The 19,082-nt window shown below is 37.0% G+C and overlaps 1 protein-coding gene across 1 annotated transcript in view; it reads right to left on the bottom strand.

Moving 5' to 3' along the window:
- LOC101170785 (VPS10 domain-containing receptor SorCS1) overlaps positions 1-5,679 on the bottom strand; it is a 64,116-nt gene extending 58,437 nt beyond the window's left edge. The window contains exon 1 of the mRNA XM_023963117.2: positions 4,863-5,679. Coding sequence (XP_023818885.1) covers positions 4,863-5,549 — 687 coding nt within the window. The 5' untranslated portion in view covers positions 5,550-5,679. The remainder of the gene's footprint in view (positions 1-4,862) is intronic.
- Positions 5,680-19,082: the final 13,403 nt, after the last annotated feature.

Genomic DNA, 19,082 nt, shown 5'->3' with positions numbered 1-19,082 from the left:
GGCAATGGAAGCCCATCCTCAGAATTATTCAAAGAAATGGCTAAAAAAACAGCAATAACTCAAGTAAGGTCCCCATGTAAGATACAAATGCCAGAAAAATAAAAAGAGATACAAAATTCCACCTAAAAACCTTACTTCCTATCCAGCCATTTTATTAATATGTCATCTAAATAAAGTACATTCAACTAGTTTTATGGCAGCTGAGGTGCGTAGTGATTCATCAATTCAAAAAAGGGCTTTGACCTCAGGTGTTATGGAAATAAATGATTAAATATATTCATATAACGCACAGGTTCTCAGGACAACCAACGTCTATGGTAGCATTATGGCCAATGAGGTGTCCCTTTGTATTCCATACTTGAGCACAAAGCAAACATTCTGATATACATTTAATAGTTTACTATTCAACTCAAATCCTTGAAATATCTACAGTAATTGCTTCATTCAGGTGCAATGAGTAAGCATTTGCACTGAAATATTGCAAACAATGAATCAATGCACACGAATCAGTGAGGCAGCAGTGCATGGATACAGCAACGCCTGATGGTTTTTGTGGACTGCCAAGCTGATATGTTCTTGCAGCTTAACTTTCAAAGAAAAATAATTTGAAAGTCGGTAAAAGAAACCCGCAACATCCATCGTTCTGCAGCGTCTGTTGGGACAAAAAGCCAAAAAAGAAGAAAAGGACAACCTTCTAAAGAATTCGAGGTTTCACAAACATTAGGAGGTAACGGAGCGAGCCAAAAATATTTCAGATCTCTTTCCTGAAAATGGAAAGCCTACTCCATTTTAAAAAAGACCCAAGAAAAAGGTGCATCTTTTTATTTAAATGCATTTATAAAACCTTCTTTTTGTAGGTAATGGGTGTAATTTTGTACTGTCAACCCAAAAAATTATTCATACCCCAGATACATTCCTTTTGTTTAAAAGTAGATAAAAGCTGGAATTTTTTTATTCACAATGAAGCCTTTTGTAAACATTCTCATTACTTTCCGTGTCATTTCCAATCATAAAGATAGTTGGTTAAATAAAAGGAAGTTCAAGTCAAAATTTGCCAGAGGTATGAACAAACTGAATGCAGTAGATATAGAACGCTTAGTCCTCTAACCCCCTTTTTTATGTTTTCCCGTGGCTGGGGAAGCTTAGTGAAACCATAATTATTAAAATAAAAATCCTGAAACGATCTGTGCAAGTTTCCATGAATATTTCTAGCACAAATTACTTTAATAGAAATAAAAGAACCCGTTTGTGAAATCTGTTCTCAGCGCCTGGTGTGTATTTTCACCGAAACAGATGGAGCGGCACAAGGCACACATAATTTACATTTTAGTCTGACAAAAGAAGACTGTGTCATAAGTTGAAGCAGCAGGTGGCATGGGCTCTCTTAGGAAGCCAGATGCTGAAAAACTGATTTATTAAACCACAACCAACTGCACAACAAGAGGCAATGCTTAGCCAGGTAATGCAGAGCTAACTAAGCAAACACAGACAGACAAAAGCTCTAATTAACAAGACAGAAAACATTAAGGTGTAATCACTGACAAAAGAGCAGAGATTGTCAATAAACTGGCCAGCTTTACGAAAATCAAGACAACTCAACACTGCTGGGAGTGATTAGACAAATCCATGGAAAACCACTGAACCCAGTAGACAGGAACTATTGTTTTTAAAGTCAAAGTCTGACAAAATAAAAGACGGTATGCCTTAAACCAAATTAACTTTACAAAATAGATACAAAAAAACTCTATATTGAAGAAATACCATGAAAGTCTATGTTTTTTTAGCAGGTTTGGAGTGTAAAACGCACTGCAGTATCTAAACGCCTTGGTGAAATATTACACAAATAAGCAGAAAACAGTTAAAAATGGCAAGCACGGAGGTTTAGTAAACACAAAATTTTCCAAGATCAAATTTACCGAAATGAAATGAAACTGAAGATTCTCTTTTTCATCAATTTCAAAAGGTGACCTTTTAAAAAATTCTTTATTTATCGGTATTTATGCTCATTTTCTGTACTTGTGTTACTCTTATGTCTATAAAAGTAACTTTTCCTAAGGAGAAGCCTGCACACAACCCTGTGACAGGTTATTTAGTCAAGAGTTTGGATCGATAATTTCAAGTACTTGACTTTTATAACAATATTTTCAAAAATATGCGCGACTCGTCATGTGAATCTATAATTTTTTATTTACAGCCCGTTTTAACAGGTGAATCATGTATTTTAAGTTTTTTAATCAAACCCTGGTATTATGGGGTTTATTTTCATTTTTTCCAAAGTAAATTTCCTTTAAATCGCACTTCCTGTTGAGATGACGGCCTAATTCTCATGAATCATAAATGTATTTTAAGTTTTTTTTTGCCTGTATAATATTTTAAACAATAAATGGGGGAAAAGAATGTAACATAGAAGGTCTCCTGCTGCATTAATTGCACTAATATTGACTCACATCAAGTCGCTACATGTTAAAGACCAGACAGCACAATAGAAAACAATAATCATAGGAAATAGTTAAATAATAAAATGTTGGCCGGGGTGGGTATTAAAAAAATAAACAATTGTGAACATTTCAAGCTACTTTTTTTTGTAAGATTCCATTCAGAATGTAACTTTTTTTCTCAACTAATTCTTGACTTGTTTACATTATTTCAAATATCTTGCTCATATTTTTATAGAACTAGCTGCTAAAATTCAATTTCTTAGTATTTAATAACAGAAAGGATCATGGGCACACAAGCAAAAATATAGAAGAGGTGAACCTTTTCCACCATACTAATGTTTAATTTTTAAAATGATAAAACCGTTTTTTCATTGTGCTACCAATAGGAAAAAAATGGAAGTTGTAGGCTTGAGTCATCTGAGCAGTGCGATTTTGTTTGTTCCCATTTTATTTCTAATGAACGTTTCACACATTCTACTCTCTTTACAAAATTGCACACAATACTAAACCTTGAAGCTTTGTGTATCAGAATTATAAAACGTAAGTATTCCAATTGGCTCGGGTCCACAGACTAAAATACTTTTAATAGAAATAATGTCAGTTGAAGTTAAAGACACGAGAACAAAAGAAAAATAAACCCTAAGATGAAAAAGATTGAATATCATTGATTCATACAAAAACAGAGTTTCCATGCAAAACCAAGCTAAATCCTGCCCAATCTTTTTGAATGATTCCGTAACCATGCCTAACATATTTAACACTAGCATTTTTGAGAGCCCTGTCTTATTAGCATGAGAGAGAAAAAAATTACCTTTAAAGCCCACATTTGTAAATAACCATGTTTTCTGCCCTGTAGTTTCCACTATGGGCGGTTGAAGGGCTTCTCCTGGTCATTTCAAAATGGTTGCTTTTGTGTAATCAAAAAAAAATTAGCCACTTTTCAGAACTTTATGGTAGGAACAACTTATCTGTTGTTATTCATTTCTTTAAATAACTACTTGCTACATTGAAAGAATGCAACATTTGCTGATCATTATTTCCTAATAAAGTTAGACTATTTAAAAAATGTGTGCATATCCTTTTAAAACAGTGGGTAAATAAGGTTGTTTTTTTCCTGACTATTCATGTCATTATTTTTGCATCATAAACTGACACTGTTGTGAGGAAAAAACTTACCAAATCACCTAACATGTCAGAATTGACACTATCTATATCTAATAAGAAATAGTGATAATGCTAAATATTGCATTTAAAAACAATCTTAATTTAGAAAAATTTTAATTTCTATCAATTCTTTTATGTAATGGGCTTCACAGAGTGAAGATTCTTTGCTGTCCATGAGTCAATTCTGAAAAACAACTTTTTTTTTACCACCTTAGCCTAAATTGTTAGCTTTTTCCATCTTTCTTACAGCATATAGTTCCTGCCGTTCTGAACTATTCACATTTTCAGAAGGAAAACTTAAATCCATTAAATTGATGCAATCCAAACAACCTTGGGGTAAAATATTAAGAGTGTTGCAGGCTGGCTTTGTGGCTTCAACAAGTTCACATGAAAAAAAGATAAGAAATCTGCTGCAAAATTAATCCACAACATATTTCTTTGTGTTTGGTTGAGGAGTGCAATGTCTGTTTGTCAGGGGCCAATTTCAAGGAGAAAAAAAACGGAAGACGTTTGGTCATCTGGGAGCAAAAAGTTGCAGTAGCTTGTCCCCATTACTATCAAAGTGGTTCTAAAATCTTTATATGAAAAGGGGAAAATCGCTGACGAAAATGTTTCATAATGGTGTCATCAGAAAAGAGGAGACTGAGAACTCAGCTTGGCTATGAGAGACAGGGACAAACAATGGAGGAACAGTCTTAGGTGAGTTTTAGAGGCTTTATCCTTATTTTGAAATAAGCTTTCACTGCAGATAGATCATCTTGTTTCTCTTTCTGTTGTTCTACAGAAGGGAGTGTGAATTCTGATTATTCAGGCTGCTCAGATCAGAGTCAGAGGAGAAAGCCAGACTTCAATGACTGCACAAAGGACAGCAGGATATTGAAAGATGACAACCCAGCTTTCAGGGACGGTGTCCACAAAGCATTTGAAAACTCCCTCTGCATAATGTTTCCCTGTCACTGAAAGGGGAGGGAGGGTATGTCTTGTTTGTCTGTGTGGGTGGCGTGCGTGTGTGTGTGTGTGTGTGTGTGTGTGTGTGTGTATGTGACAGGGATATAGATGTATGTAAGAGTAAAAAAGACTCACAAGAGTGAGACCTTAAACTCTCAGTCATCAACAGCCTGCCATTTGTTTTTGTTTTTTGTTTTTTTAAGGAAAGCTCTAAATGACTCATGCCACACACGGTGCGTGAGTGAATGCTGACCACACTGCGTCAAAAGATGCACGCGCGTAAATCTGGCGCACAAAGTACTGACTACTTACGCTGCTGTTTTCCCCGGACCAGTGCACCATCGCCTGGTTGTGAGCTGTGTCTCCGCTAAGAGCAAATATTGAACTTGTGAGCTGAAACTCCTCCTGATCCAGAATTGGTGCGTCGTCCACGCCCTCAGCTCTGAATCCAGACCAAGTCTCCGCGCTCCTGGCGCGCCGCAATCGTCTCCATGTGGCCACATCTCTGTTTTCCATCATCGGGATATCCCCGTTTGGGGCATAAATGCCATGGAATGTGTCATCACTGTTGCTGCTGTCGTTTTTATTCTTAAAGGGGAGGTCAGGCTCGCGTAAAGCACTTCCAGAAAGCTGGGAAAGTTTTGGATGACCTTTTAAGTTGTCCCTCCGCATACTGTTTGTAAATGTTTCCTCAATTTGCAGCTGCACGTTGAATGAACTTTCTTCTTCAGCACTTAATTCCACCGCGTTGTGCCTTTCGTCCCCGCTGGCGTCGAGTGACCCCTCGCTAATTCCAACCAAATCTTCAGCAGCAGCAGCGCCAAAATCCGCCAAATCCAACTCATTTGGCTCCCAGTACGATGCCGAGTTTAGCGGCAGCTGACAGGAGGGAATGCACCTCACCTCCGCTTTTGTTCCACCCAGGAGGGAAGTTATGATCAAGAGCCAAATCCACCCAGGGAAAGGGGTAAACCCCCACTTACCAAGACGCGTCTCCATTCTAAACTGATGCAGGGTTGGGGTGTGTTAGAAAAATTTCATTCTGAGTGAGGAGCGCTCTCCCTGTCATCACCTGAGGAGTCCGTGGATGCACTGTGAGGAGGTGCAGCAGCGCGCGCGGACAAGTGTTCCCAACTACTGATGCGTCGGAGGAGGAGCTGGAGGCTGAATCCTGCTGGAGAGGAGAGCGCGCGGGGTGGGGGGTGGGGGGTCAACCTGGATTTTAACATATGTATCTGATATATATTGATTTATATGAAGATAATCTCATTCCTTTTTTGTGCCAGATAAAGAGACATGGCAGATGGATTCAGATCCTCTGGGAAATTGATAAAAACTCATTGCTTCTCATCTGTGAATGTGCGCAGAAAAGTAAGGGACAGGTGCTGCTGCTACAAGGAGGCTGATAGAACAATTTCTCTTTTCATTACCAAGGATCTGGGTAATCAATTAACAAGATTGCCTATGTTCACTGTCAATTATGCCAGGCAAGTAATGACTTTGTTGTGACCCACTTGGAAATTGTTTTCACCTGAAAGCTGCTCTCCTATATCATCCTTTCAGCACAGCTGAATGGAGAAAATTCATATTCCCCAAGTTTTTGGCTTCTGTTTTCTGGGGCCTTTAGGTTAATGGAGACTGCAATGACAGAAAATAATGAGGTTCATTCAAAGAAAGAGGTGAGCAAGTAATCATTTGAGCTGCAAACCTCTTCTGATCTCTGCAAGTATGCAAGCACTGTGGCAGTAATTGAGAGCTCATTATTGCCATGGAATGCAGATGGAATATATTGTTATATTTCCACACACTTTGGGTTTGTTCCAGTCAGTTAATGGTAAACCATTAAAAGAACTAAAGCCTGTCCTAACCCTTGTGATTAGATTCTATTTCTGGGCAACATTTAGTCAATAGGACGAGGAGCTGTTGACTAGTGACTGATGCCGGAGAGGCTCCCTGTATTGAGCTGTGTTCTCTTCATAGCTCTGAGCTGCGACGTGATCCCGTTCCACATACGGGTCAAGTGCACAGAGACGTCTTTCATTGCCAGCCATTAGTGATGCAGTGAGCAGGAGCTGTCTCAATCTGTTTCAGTTAGCCCCCATCAGACAAGGGAAAACCAGATTATAATGCAGATTGATGGCTTACTGAGAATTTCAATCATTGAGAACACTGACTAAAAAGCTTGAGTCTTCTCTGTAATGTATTTCTCAAATATATCATGACTACCGCAGTGCATGTCACCTCTGAAAGTACTGACAGTGGGAGGTTGAGGCCATACATGCTGAAAGTTTTTGGTTTAGCTTGTCGCTCATTGAATGCAGTTTGACCAAAATGGATTTAAAGCATTAACAAGTCCTTAAAACTCAATTAAATTTGATTTTTTTATATAGTCCAATATTACAGCAATACTCATCTAAATGGGCTTCTTACCGGTAATTGCATAGTAAACATGAAATCATAAAGAACATGTATTCATAGAACTCAATAGTTAATGACTAAACTAAACTGGGCATCCCTGTCCTTAAAACATCCTTGTGGTCAACGCCCAGCTGAGACCACATGTAGGAGGGATCCTTGCCAGGATTGACAGACAATGTACCAGAACTCTCAGAGAAGAATTAGCTTATCTAACCCTACAACTACATGTTTAAATGGTTAAAATTTTTGTCAGCAGTTGCTTTTAAGTCAGAATTCTAGATGATGATGCTTGGAGATTCTGCCTTATAAAATGTTGAGTAAACACTGTTCTTTGAAGAGGCTCCATCTTCCCATGAAATGATCAACTTGCATGCAATTTCATTAGCCATGGTTACATTTTGAAGAGTTAATGACTTTTAAATGTGACAATGTAGATGTTTCAAGCTGTTTTGGATGATCCATGGACTTGGAAACATATTGGAAAGGCATTAAACATTGTTCAATAAAATTTCAGGTGAAAACAAAACTAGTATCCCTTCGCCAGGAAGAAAAAAACTTTAGTATATTAATGGTCAAACAACTGCAAAACCTAAATGTCATGAAAAGAACAGCAATTGTTTTCTGGTAGTTTTTACGTGCATTTGTTTATTTATTTTATTATTATTTTTACAGTAGGCTAGTTTAGACAATCTTAATTAAGAAGCAGCTGTGGAGCAAATCTACGTTTTTTTTACACAAAGATGTTATTTGTGATGAAGGACAAACACACAAATCCTGCAACCGCAATAGTATGTAAGAAATGTAAACTGCATCCACTGTTTTCTGGTGTAATTTTATACAGAAAAAATGTTATTTATTATAAGACGCTAACAGTCATGTTACACAGGCAGTACGTACATTTTGAACATTTTATGAAGTTTCTGTCTGTCGTGATACATGCGTGATATACGTATTTTATAAGTGTTTCTAGCATTTGCCATTTGTCGATGTGCGCAGATGTCCGTCGAGGGTTCCGGCTGACGGGTCTTTATTTGAATTTGGTTTCGAGCTGTTCAAAATTTTTTATTGGTCAAGTATTATGCAGCTTACATATAATTCACTTAGTTTATACGCAATTATTACTTAAATCTTTTGCAATAGTGCATGATTTTTTTCAAGATGCATATGCAAATTTGTGGCTTTCCACGCCAGTTTTACGTGTGTCCATAATGGACTATTCATGCATGTACCACCAATGGATAACCTTTATATCGCATATATCACATTAAAATTACCTAATTGACACAATTGCATATGAACAGTGAAATAATCACAAACGGGTCAAGTTCTATGTTGATATGTGTCCTCTGCCTGGTTTATTTCTACTTCTTCCAAAGTTTATTTGCAATACATCTGTGAAAACTTTATGTGAAGACCACAACTTTTCTCACTTTGAAATAAACTGTGATTAAAAAAATTTTTTTTTTAGCTTAAGTCTCAGAACAAATTGCTCTTTTTTTTTTAATTGATTTAATATGAGTAATAACTGTTAGTTTTTTGTGATACAGCAAAAATCCTGTTACACAAAATTGAATTATTTGAACAGAAAAGTCTTTCCTTATACAACTTGTCAGTTACTTTATCTGTGTCATACTTTGTATAAAGGGTTTTATGTAGATTTTGACCTTTACGTAACACTTACTGTACATGTTAAAGATTGCAGCCAGATACTGAGCACAAAAACTTAAATATCAAACATAAAAATCACAATTGGTCTCTTATACATTTGCATTTTTCGCCCACTAAAGGGCACCGTGTCGTAACATGAGTCAAAGAATCTCAGTGGGTAAAGGGCAGCAGCGTTCAGATTACCAGTTTTTCTAAGGTTCCTCTACCAAAACGCATCAGTAATCAGTAGCTGACATCAGGAGCACGTTCACAGTTAGGCTATGGTGCTTCAACACTCACCCGTTTGCCCTCAGTGCCCTTTTTGGATTACATTTCATTTTACAAGTTTAGACTTTACTTTAGCTTTTATCAGTGAAAATCGGGTTACTGACAACTGTGAGTTCTAAAATTGTGACAATTCACAACTCCCCTAGTCTCTTTTCTGCTGACTGTCTTGCCACATTATCCAGACTCAAATCCAGTCCCCTGCAGATCAGCTCCTTTTCTTCCCCCGAAGGGCTGTATAATTTACAAAAGGAAATGGATTACTACTGAACCCTTAGAAAATTGTTCAACATATCGGTGATAAAGAGAGAGGATTAGTGTCAGAGGAACAGAAAAAGTCTAAAACACAAGAAATTAAGGAAAGGGTGACACTGATTTTTTGTTTTTACCCCTGAACACTATGGCATGGTCAAGACCCACTTGAGGTAAAACATTAAAAACCGTTTCAGAAATATGGTTTGTAATAACTTAAAAAAGCTTGTGCTTCCAATGACATTAAGCAGAGCGTAAAAAAAAAGATAAGTAACACTCAAATACTCCTTTCTCTAAACAATTTATCTTACAGGAAAGTCTTTTTAATTAGGTTATCCCTAAAGGGCTCTTTTTTTTTAAATACCAGATTAGAAACGAATATAATTGATCCCAAAAATAAGTGAATAGTATTAACTTTAAGTCTTAAAATAGGTTTAAATGAATTCCAGTCAACAAATTGGTTCAGTTGCTAAATGTTTCAAATTTGTTTGCATTTAAGTTTCAAAATAAGTCTTCATAAGTTTCCACAAAAATCTACGTCTATTTAGAGCTTATTAATATATTAGGCTTAAATTTGCTTAATTATTTTTTGATGACAAAATCTCCAATAAAAGTCTTTGGGGTCTTTCTAATGCAGTGAAAACTGTTACCCATACAGGCTAAACCCCTGTTTTAAAAACTAACACATGAGAGCCCCTCCCTTCCTGCGTGGCTTTTTAGGACCCACTCTGATCATCATTTGATCTTTTTTTAAAAGCATTCCCAATGGTCTTTCAGCTATGATTATGCTGTTTTAAGCCAAAATAATAATAAAAAAATAAAAAAGTTCATTAAGAATTCACCTCTGCTATGTGAGCGGGACTGTTGGTGCAGAGCAATCCCACCCCCTTTCCCGTCACCTATGACGGAGCTGTCTGTTCACATGCTCTCCCACTAGCTTACAGCGCCTCATTCCCCCAACCTAACATTAGCGGTGCGACAAAAATGCAGAGCAATTTCACAGCTATCCAGCCGTACGGTTTTGAGCCAGATGCCAGCTCAGATGAGGAAAATGAAGACGTGCATGGATCTGTTTGTCTGCAAGTGGATGCATTGGAATGGAGCAGAACAGGAAGCTTGTGGCCCTCCCAGCGTATTTTCTACATCACAAATAAACTCTTGTTCGAACAGCATTTTTGCATATGCTCCTGATTCACGGTGATTTGAATAAAGAAAACCCAGAAATGCCGTTTTGAGCCTAATTTTCTTTGTGTGTGTATATATGTATATATATAGATATAGTAAAATGCTACAAGAACATGTTAAAAACACCCAAAACAATTTTCATTGAAGTGGGTCTGAAATGTTGCTGAAGTCTCAGAGACAATCATCAAAGTCAGAGTGGTTTAAGTAGGGCAGGAGGGGTGTCCACGTGCTTTCTAGATATTTTTGACCTGCCCATCGCTGATGACCTGGACCAGGTGTGTCCAGCCAATGAGAAGATGCAGGGTTAAAATTAAAGACAAACAGGAATGCAGCCCTTAATTCTTGTCACTTGAGTAGGGAGACCCTTAAGACCTAAGTCTGGTAAGACAAAGCAAAAAAAAAAGTGTTGCTAAAAGAATATGCTTTCTAGAGACTAACTCTATTGTTATCAACTGCATCTTTTGTACAGTAATTCTATTTTAAGGCCGTTTCACACCTTGTTTACATTACACATTTATAAACATAAATAATTATTGTATTAGGTTTAGGGGCTGTCATCTGGACTTGGACTCCTCCCCCATGAGCACATATATACCAGCTCTTTTACCAGCTAATTCAGAATTGACAAAGCCTCTTGGATAAGAGGTGAAACGTCTTTTTACCATAAAAACTTACTTTACTATAAAGTCCAGATGACAGCCCACCTACTACTATGATGGAATCAACCTGGATGAATGACAGTCTTCATAGACGTACACATAAATAACTAAACATGTTTTACAAGGACAAAAAAATGTGAAAACATCAAATATAATGAAGCCGAAGGGAAAACAAAAAATCTGCTAAGACAAGGAAAAAAATGTTAAATCTACAAGAGGATACTTTCCTGCTGTAAAACATAAATGCTAAAAGTTTTTTTTTCTGCCTGCAGATGATATCTTTGTGCAAGATTTAAGAAGAGTCTGAGACAGCTGACAAAGTGAATATATCCAAGAACTGCAGATGCAAGACAAAATGCTTAAAGTTCCAAACCTCCCTAAGAAAACAGGGTTATAAAAAGTGAATCTAAAAACAGAAACAATGCTGAAAATGCTCATGTGTGATGCAGTGTGCTAAAATGTGCTGTAAACATTTATTGGATGCAGAAAAACAGGTAGAGAAGCCCTAACCTTATTAAATGCCAGAAAATGCTGTTTCCATCAAGTTTTGAAATTTACATCCTGGACTCTATTACAGTATGAAAAACAGTATGAAAAACCGCTCAATTAAAATGTAGGAAAGCTGTTTGCTTTGACTAGTTTTACACAATAAATTGAAGGGGTCTTTTTTAGCTATGTAAGTATTCATTTTGAATTTTTGAGTTTTATAAGATTAACTCCAAAACGAGCAATTCAAGTTTTTGTTTTTTAAAGAGCTTTTGACCAAATCAATACAGTTACAACAGAAGTATTATGTTAAAATGATCTCAGACATATTAAACTTAGTATTTGCCATAAAATACTAACACTACATTGAATCTTTTCCTTTCTTTCAAAGTAAATTGTATAATGATTATTTATGTTGTTGTTTTTTTGCACTGTTATGTATTGGAATATTTTCCTGTTTTGTGAAGCACTTTCAATTACTTTGTGTACAAATTGTGCTATACAAAAAAATCTTGCCTTGCTTTGCCATAAAAATGTTGGTTTTAAAAAAAGAACCTGAACTTGAAGTGAAATACCGTTAAAAATAGACAAGACCATATTTTCATGCTTAAAGTGGATCTAAGGTGATCTCATCCTTCAGTTTGAGTTACTTGCCGCCAGATAGAAGACAGAAGCTGCAAAGGATTTGATTAAACAAGTAGGAAAAATGACTAGATCTACTAGAGCCAGAGACAGCTGATCTTTAGAGACACCTGGATCAGATGAAGGTTTCCTACCAAGCATGAAACTGATGGTATGGCAGCCAGACAAGAGGCAGCAAGAGGCAGAGACTACAATGCCCTCACTACAACAAGCATCAGATAAAAAGATGCAGAGGCATGTTTGCAGCTTGGCCAGGATAAAAAAAAAAACAAAGGTTTTGATCATTGCCGTCTTTTGTTTTGATCATATCTGCTGGTAAAAGCAAAACTTCTCAATGAGGTCTCACTTTTCCCGTTTTACATTCATTTTGCTGCATGCTTTTTTCAAGCTATTTAGCTTTTTCTAAGTAAATAAAATGTTGGAGTAAGTTTTTTATTGTTATATTATTTGTGATCAAGAAATCCTTTGAATTTCTCTGTGTATTATTTTGTCTAATAAAAAAAATGCAGCTGTCAGTGGAGGTAAAAGCCTAGCTTCTGTAAACACTCAGCCTTTCTCGTTACTTAATAGCCATGAGATTTAAACAACATGCATGTTGCTTATTACATGTCAGCTCACAGACCTTTTCTGATGGGTTTGTAGCTCAGAGAAACACAGAAATAATTTTAATGGATTAGACTTATTTGCACTTTTTCTTGGTGCTCAAAGCGCTTACAATTTACCATTATTCATTCACTCCCCATTCATACTTGATGATGATAACTTCTAATGTAGCTAGAGCTGCCCTGGGGCAGACAGACAGAGAGAGGCGTGGCTTCCAGTTTGCGCCCATCACCAGGACATTCATACACATTCACACGCTGCGCCGGTGACAGGGAGGGTGAAGTGTCTTGCCCAAAAACACAACAACAGTTGGCTGGGGGAGCGGGGATCGAACCGCCAAACCTTCGGTCATTGGACGACCTGCTCGACCACCTGAGCCTCTGCTGCCCCATGAGCAATGTCAACATTATACTAGGAGATTTTCCTGAAAGAGTTGAAACTTTTGCTAAAGTATGACGGAGATAAGATGCACGGCAGAAAGGAACGCTCAGAAGATAATCCTAGAGAAAGTAGACAAAATAAAGTTATATCAAATTCATGAATATTAATAGAAATAGCAGGATTTGAATTCTTATAACAGCTAGAAATGAAAGGCTGAACGGCAGAATACAGAAATGTATCTGAACTAAACTGTTGCAGCTCTCTTGCGTCCTGATCAAGGCTTCTTGCTGAAATGAGGATGAAGAGGATGCATTATCTCCTCATACAGCCTCCATCAGAACTGATCAAGAAGAAAATCTGTCATTGTGAAGTCCCGAAAAATGCTGATTAGATCAAGAGAAGAGTGAGATGGAAGCAGGATGTCCTGGAAAAACGGGCAGCACGATCACCTTGTTCTTGGAAGAAAGGAGGCCACTGCTAACAGAGCCTTAGACAGATCCTGCTTATCTGTAAAGTTACATAAAAATAATAATAATAATAAAAGCTTCTGAGAGTTTTCCGCAGTCACCCAAATGCCTGCTCAGTCAGAGGTATTACATTCAGGTTTTTTTTGTTGCAGCAATCGTTTATTCACTTATGTAGCTGTTATTAAAATGCATTGTTGACAGTTTGGCTCCATTGAAACAATTTGGCTAGAACTGATTTATAACCGTCCTTAATGGTTTGAATTTTTGCGTAGCTTAGATATTTTTCATGCATTCTTTGTACAGCGGCTAAAGACGACCTTGGCACCGAGTAAAAGCTCTCAAAGCTGCATTGCTGCATTTGTAGCGTATAGTCATAAAACATGAGTTGCTGGTACTGTCTGTCTGAGCTTGCAGGCATTTGGTTGGGAAATTTCAGTGCCAGAGTTTGCATTGCCATTCAGAAACTTCAAAAAAAGTGAATTCTTTCAGTTTTTAAAAAATACCATGTTATTTGGACCACATACAAACATCCTATTGCTGTTAAAAAAACATTCACTCACACAAGTTTTGTGAGGGTCATCCTTTAACCTTATTCTTGATGTACTGGAGTCAAAACAAACCATGAATCTGACATTCTAACTGTGCAAAGGTCTTACACTTCCTCACCATTATTATTGGTTCGGCAATATGTGCTAACCTGAGTATTCACTCAACAATTGAGAAACATTCCAGACTCATTTGGAAGTTTAAAGACGTCCACAATAGCTTGTTAAAATTTAAGCAAAACAAGCTTTAAAAACCTTAAAGGCCCATTCTGATCATCTTTTGATCTATTGTGAAAGTGTTCCCGGTGGTCTTTAAACCCTGATCACGCAGTTTTTAGCCCAAATCAAAAGCTTGTGTCGTTCTTATAGTTTCTTCATAGTGTAGAAATTATAGGAACGACACAGGTAGACTGCAGAGTGAACCCGTAACATTTCCCGTCATCCATCTATCTGCACTCTCCCGCTAGCTTACAGCCCCTCACACCCTCTACCTAACATTAGCAATGCAACAAAAATGGCGATCAATATTGGAGCTATCCAGCCGCACAGCTTTGAGGCAGATGCCAGCTTAGATGAGTAAAACAAAGACGTTCATGGATCTATTTGTCTACAAGTGGATGAATCCGACTGGAGCAGAGCAGGGAGCTTGTGGCCCGCTGATTGTAGCTTCTACGTCACATCTACAAGCACTTTCAAAGAACATTTTTTTTCCATATTCAGCTGATTCACAACAACTTGAATAAAGAAATTAAATTCTAACCCTTGTGCTACCTTAGATGACCCCACCCTTACTTTGACGTGTTATTCCTACCATGACAAAGGTGGATGAAGGTGGAAAGATTTCATGTAATCCATGGACACCAGTGAGGTTCACAAATCATTGAAGAAAAAAGGTTCAGCGCACTGTCTAGTGGGTCTAGATGACCCAACTCCCAATGTTAAAGTGCCTAGGATAGCACAAGGGTTACACTCATGATGGCCTCCATCATGAGAAACATGCCACAAAATGACCTATAAGGATGCACTGTTTGAAGCTGAAAATTGGAATGCAATTCCAGAGGGTCCATTCCATACTACACAACACAGGAAACTCTGTAATGATGACACGTTTTCTTTTTTGCGCATAATCCATGCCGTACTGTCAAAAAACAAGGTATTTAGAGACAAAGTCTGTTGCAGCAAAGACCACCGCCGCAATTTTAATATCAATTACTCTTGTTGTGTCAAAACCGGACCTGACACTGAAACAGAAAACAGGGGAATGAAGACCATTAAAAGGTTTATAACAAAGATTGGATTCTGAACACTTGAATGGAATTTTAAACAGACTCATCAGAACTACTGTCACTGTGAGCTGCTGGCAGACAGAAACAGTTCTTGTCGGTGTGAGCGGGGCCAAGCTCTGGGGAAGAATGAGCTAAACAGTCCATGAGGTTCCATGAGATGATAGTTCACAAGTTTACATACAGGCCAAAGGCATGATCTGCACTTCCCGAGACTCCCATCAAAGAATAATCTGGTTTTGGCTGGCAGGAAGACTAAAGGTCAAGAGTTCCTTTCTTTGATTATAGAATCTTGGCACACTGAATTAAATTGAGAGAAGTTAGGATGTAAACATTTGCGCAGAGACACATATGTGAGTAGAAATGACAACGCATAGCACAACAGTCTCCATAATGACTAAATGTCCTAATTTTTGTAATATTGTAGCAATCTCATGTCTCATCAGTGAAGGTAAAATGAAGCAAGCTGTTGGACAATCAGATACAGTATAAGTCTGCAGTCACTTAAGGAAAAGTTTGAGACGCAAAACGTTGCAGCAACTATCTAATCTTTATTTTGACTCTGGAGTAGTTTTTTTGACAGAATATGACATGACACCTCAAAGGTACCACTGTTTGATGTCCTTAAACCCCAACATCAAACCATGCTCTGATCAGAAATTGAAAATGTTACCGTGTTTTCCGCACTGTCAGGCGCATTTAAAAGCTTTAATTTTTCAAAAAATGACAGTGTGCGATATAATCCAGAGCACCTTATATTTGGATGGATTCTGGTTGTGTTTATTGATGTTGAAGCAATTTTAGAGGTACACAGTGCTCTGTCAAAATGTTGGTTTTAATACAGGTGTCGGACTTACTTATTATTGTGAATATGCACACAAGCTTAACACTATTAACATGGCTAGAGTTACTGTAAATATAGTTAATAAAGTCTGACTGACTGACTTATTAATGCGCCTTATATATGACATTATTTCAAAAACAGACCTTTCTTTTGGCAATGCGCCTTATAATACTGTGCACACTATGCGTCAAATACTGTGATTTCTTTTTCACCAACTGCTTTTAAAAAAGTGTTGCAAGTTAGAAAAACAACAGAAAAGATTATTGTAGATAAAGCATAGAAACATAAACCCCTTTGCTTCTAATACAAAGCAAAGACTTGCAACAATCAAAGCTTTTTTTGTAAATTTGGACTGGGTTCACATCCAACATTCTGAGTATGTGATGCGTTTTTAACACCTTAACTGGCTTAAAAGTTTCCTGCGAAAGCTGACAGATTTGTGTACAGCACAGTTATGTGCACGACATGGAAGCTGAGTGGAGTCATTGTCTTTCGACAGACAAGACTGCTGCTTTGCTGCCTGTCACACTGACTGAATACAAACTGCGTTCCACTCCCTGAGCTGCTACTTCTATGATGAGAGCTTGTGAGCAGACAGTGTAAGGAGCATACAAAGGAACAAGGCGACAGCTATCTGTCTTGATAGATAGCGGTGCTTTTAATTAAGCGCAATTCAGCGAAAGAAGAAAAGAGAGCTACAAAGACCATCGACAAAATTAGTCGTATCCGCTCTGATGTCTGGTTCACGTTTTTAACAATCCAAGAGTCTTTCCCCTTTTGCACTAACTAAAACACTAACATCTGCCATCAAAGCTGTGCAACAATGAGCACTTGTTAATGAGCAGCTACAAAATAAAAAAAAGGATCTTCTTTTATATCTTTAGTAACTACACACTAGCTCACTTCAAATCAGACGAAAAGAAAAAAAACATATTATATCCTGGGGTTTTGAGGTAGCGCTTGCAATAAACTAAGGTTGATAAAACACACCCAAGACGCTCATTTCAACTGATCCTCAGGATACCTCTGGTGTACCAGGCAAGGAAATCCCCCCTTGAAATAATTATTCAAATTAAATTATAGAGATACAGTGAAATGCAACACAAGCAGCAGGCTAAGTGCTCCAACCGGGGAGCAAGTAATAAAAAAAAAAAGCCTTTCTGATGCTCTTACCACTATGCTGGATGATATATGGGTCATCAATTGAATTCAAATGGGGCTGCGCGCAGAGATATGTGATAAACACACATCCATGTAAATAGAAATAACACATCAGCAAAAACAGTCATAGCAGCTTTAGCCTGTTTGTTTGTAACTATTTCTACAGCTAAAGTGGTCATTTAGTCACATTTAGCTTGATTTTAAAACATTAATTCAGCACATAGATAAAAATTGAGTGATTTTCTCATAAAAAGCCTGCTTTGCATTTTTTTTTTTCCTTTTATTTGATTATAACTTTGGGAGTGAAAAATAGAAGATTTCTCCTTCAGGAGCTCTGGTTGTGGATTGACAAGCTAAAGTTGGCTAGATTAACCCGAACTTTTCCTCTGTTCTATTTATAACGATGATTTGAATTTATTTTGGTTGATGAGACCATCACGATGCAGTTTTAAGCTGCCCTCAGATCCAATCAGAAGAAAGCTGACCCATTACCAAATCCCTTCCAGAGCAGCTTCTGGATCTCAGGGAGTTCCTGTAAGGAAAGAAAAAGCAGCTTCATCACTGGGATGTGTGTAGATGAAGAAGAGGCTATGACCTGGTGTTCATCATCCATACACTCCTGAGGATTCTCCAGAGCGACATGGACCCTCGTATCCCAGTTTCTGTAGGCTGTGCAGAGATTAATATTTAAGCACATAAACAGGCAGAAAAGACAGGCAGTGAGATGGACAACCAAACAGATAAATACATATGGTTTGATAATTGAAATGCAAGATGTTCTGAATACATATAATTACTCAGTAGGAAAATGTTAACGTTTCATTCTTCGAAGTTTTCTGAATCGTATTATTTATAAATTGGATTTTTTCATAAGGTATATTTATATTACAAGTGTGTGAATAACAATTAAGTATATTTCACATAAGTTTGATGACATTGAGCTGTAATAAAAGGTTCAATTGCAAAAAATAGCTTTTTCCATTTATAATCTGTACATTTGATTTTCTTTTCAGTGACATAAGGCAAAGTTTGTTCAGATCATAAATGTACTTGAAGTAGCAAAAAATGACTCAAATAACTTAAATTGAGTAAAGTTCAATTGTGTTTTTATTCTTTGGCTGTCAACATAAAAAAGAGAAAAACAAAAGTATATAATATAAAAATACATATGATGTATTCAAACAATGCTTCAGCAAATTTGCAATGGGATTGGCTTTATATAAAGTTTCTTCATTGGTTGATGAAACCGATCTGGACTTATGAAATACAATTTTGATTTTCGAGAAGCGTATAAATCAATCTTCTTTTAAATGCATTCCCTGTTTTATTTTAAGATTTTTTTGGACCAGCTTTTTATTACATTTATCTTAAGAATTTGTTGTTTTAGTAATAAAAAATATACCTTTAACTTTGTTTAGAATATTTGCTACGTAAAAGCTCTTTTTCACAACCAAGCAAAACTGCTTGTAGAATGGAAATTTAACATAAATCAATAATTAAACTATTTGAAGTTGTAAATCCAAATCAGGTTGACAGTGAAACTCAGACCTAATGCGTCTCTTATTAGTGTGGTTCAATGTAACAGCCTTGCATTCAATAAATCATCTTCTGATGTATACATAAATGTATATATATTTTTCAAAATAAAAGGATCTGAAAGTTGTGTTTCATGGA

The sequence above is a fragment of the Oryzias latipes genome, chromosome 15 (genome assembly GCF_053564925.1).
Source record: "Oryzias latipes strain Hd-rR chromosome 15, Olatipes_Hd-rR_3.1".
Taxonomy (NCBI): domain Eukaryota; kingdom Metazoa; phylum Chordata; class Actinopteri; order Beloniformes; family Adrianichthyidae; genus Oryzias; species Oryzias latipes.
This window is presented reverse-complemented; position numbering and strand designations above follow the sequence as displayed.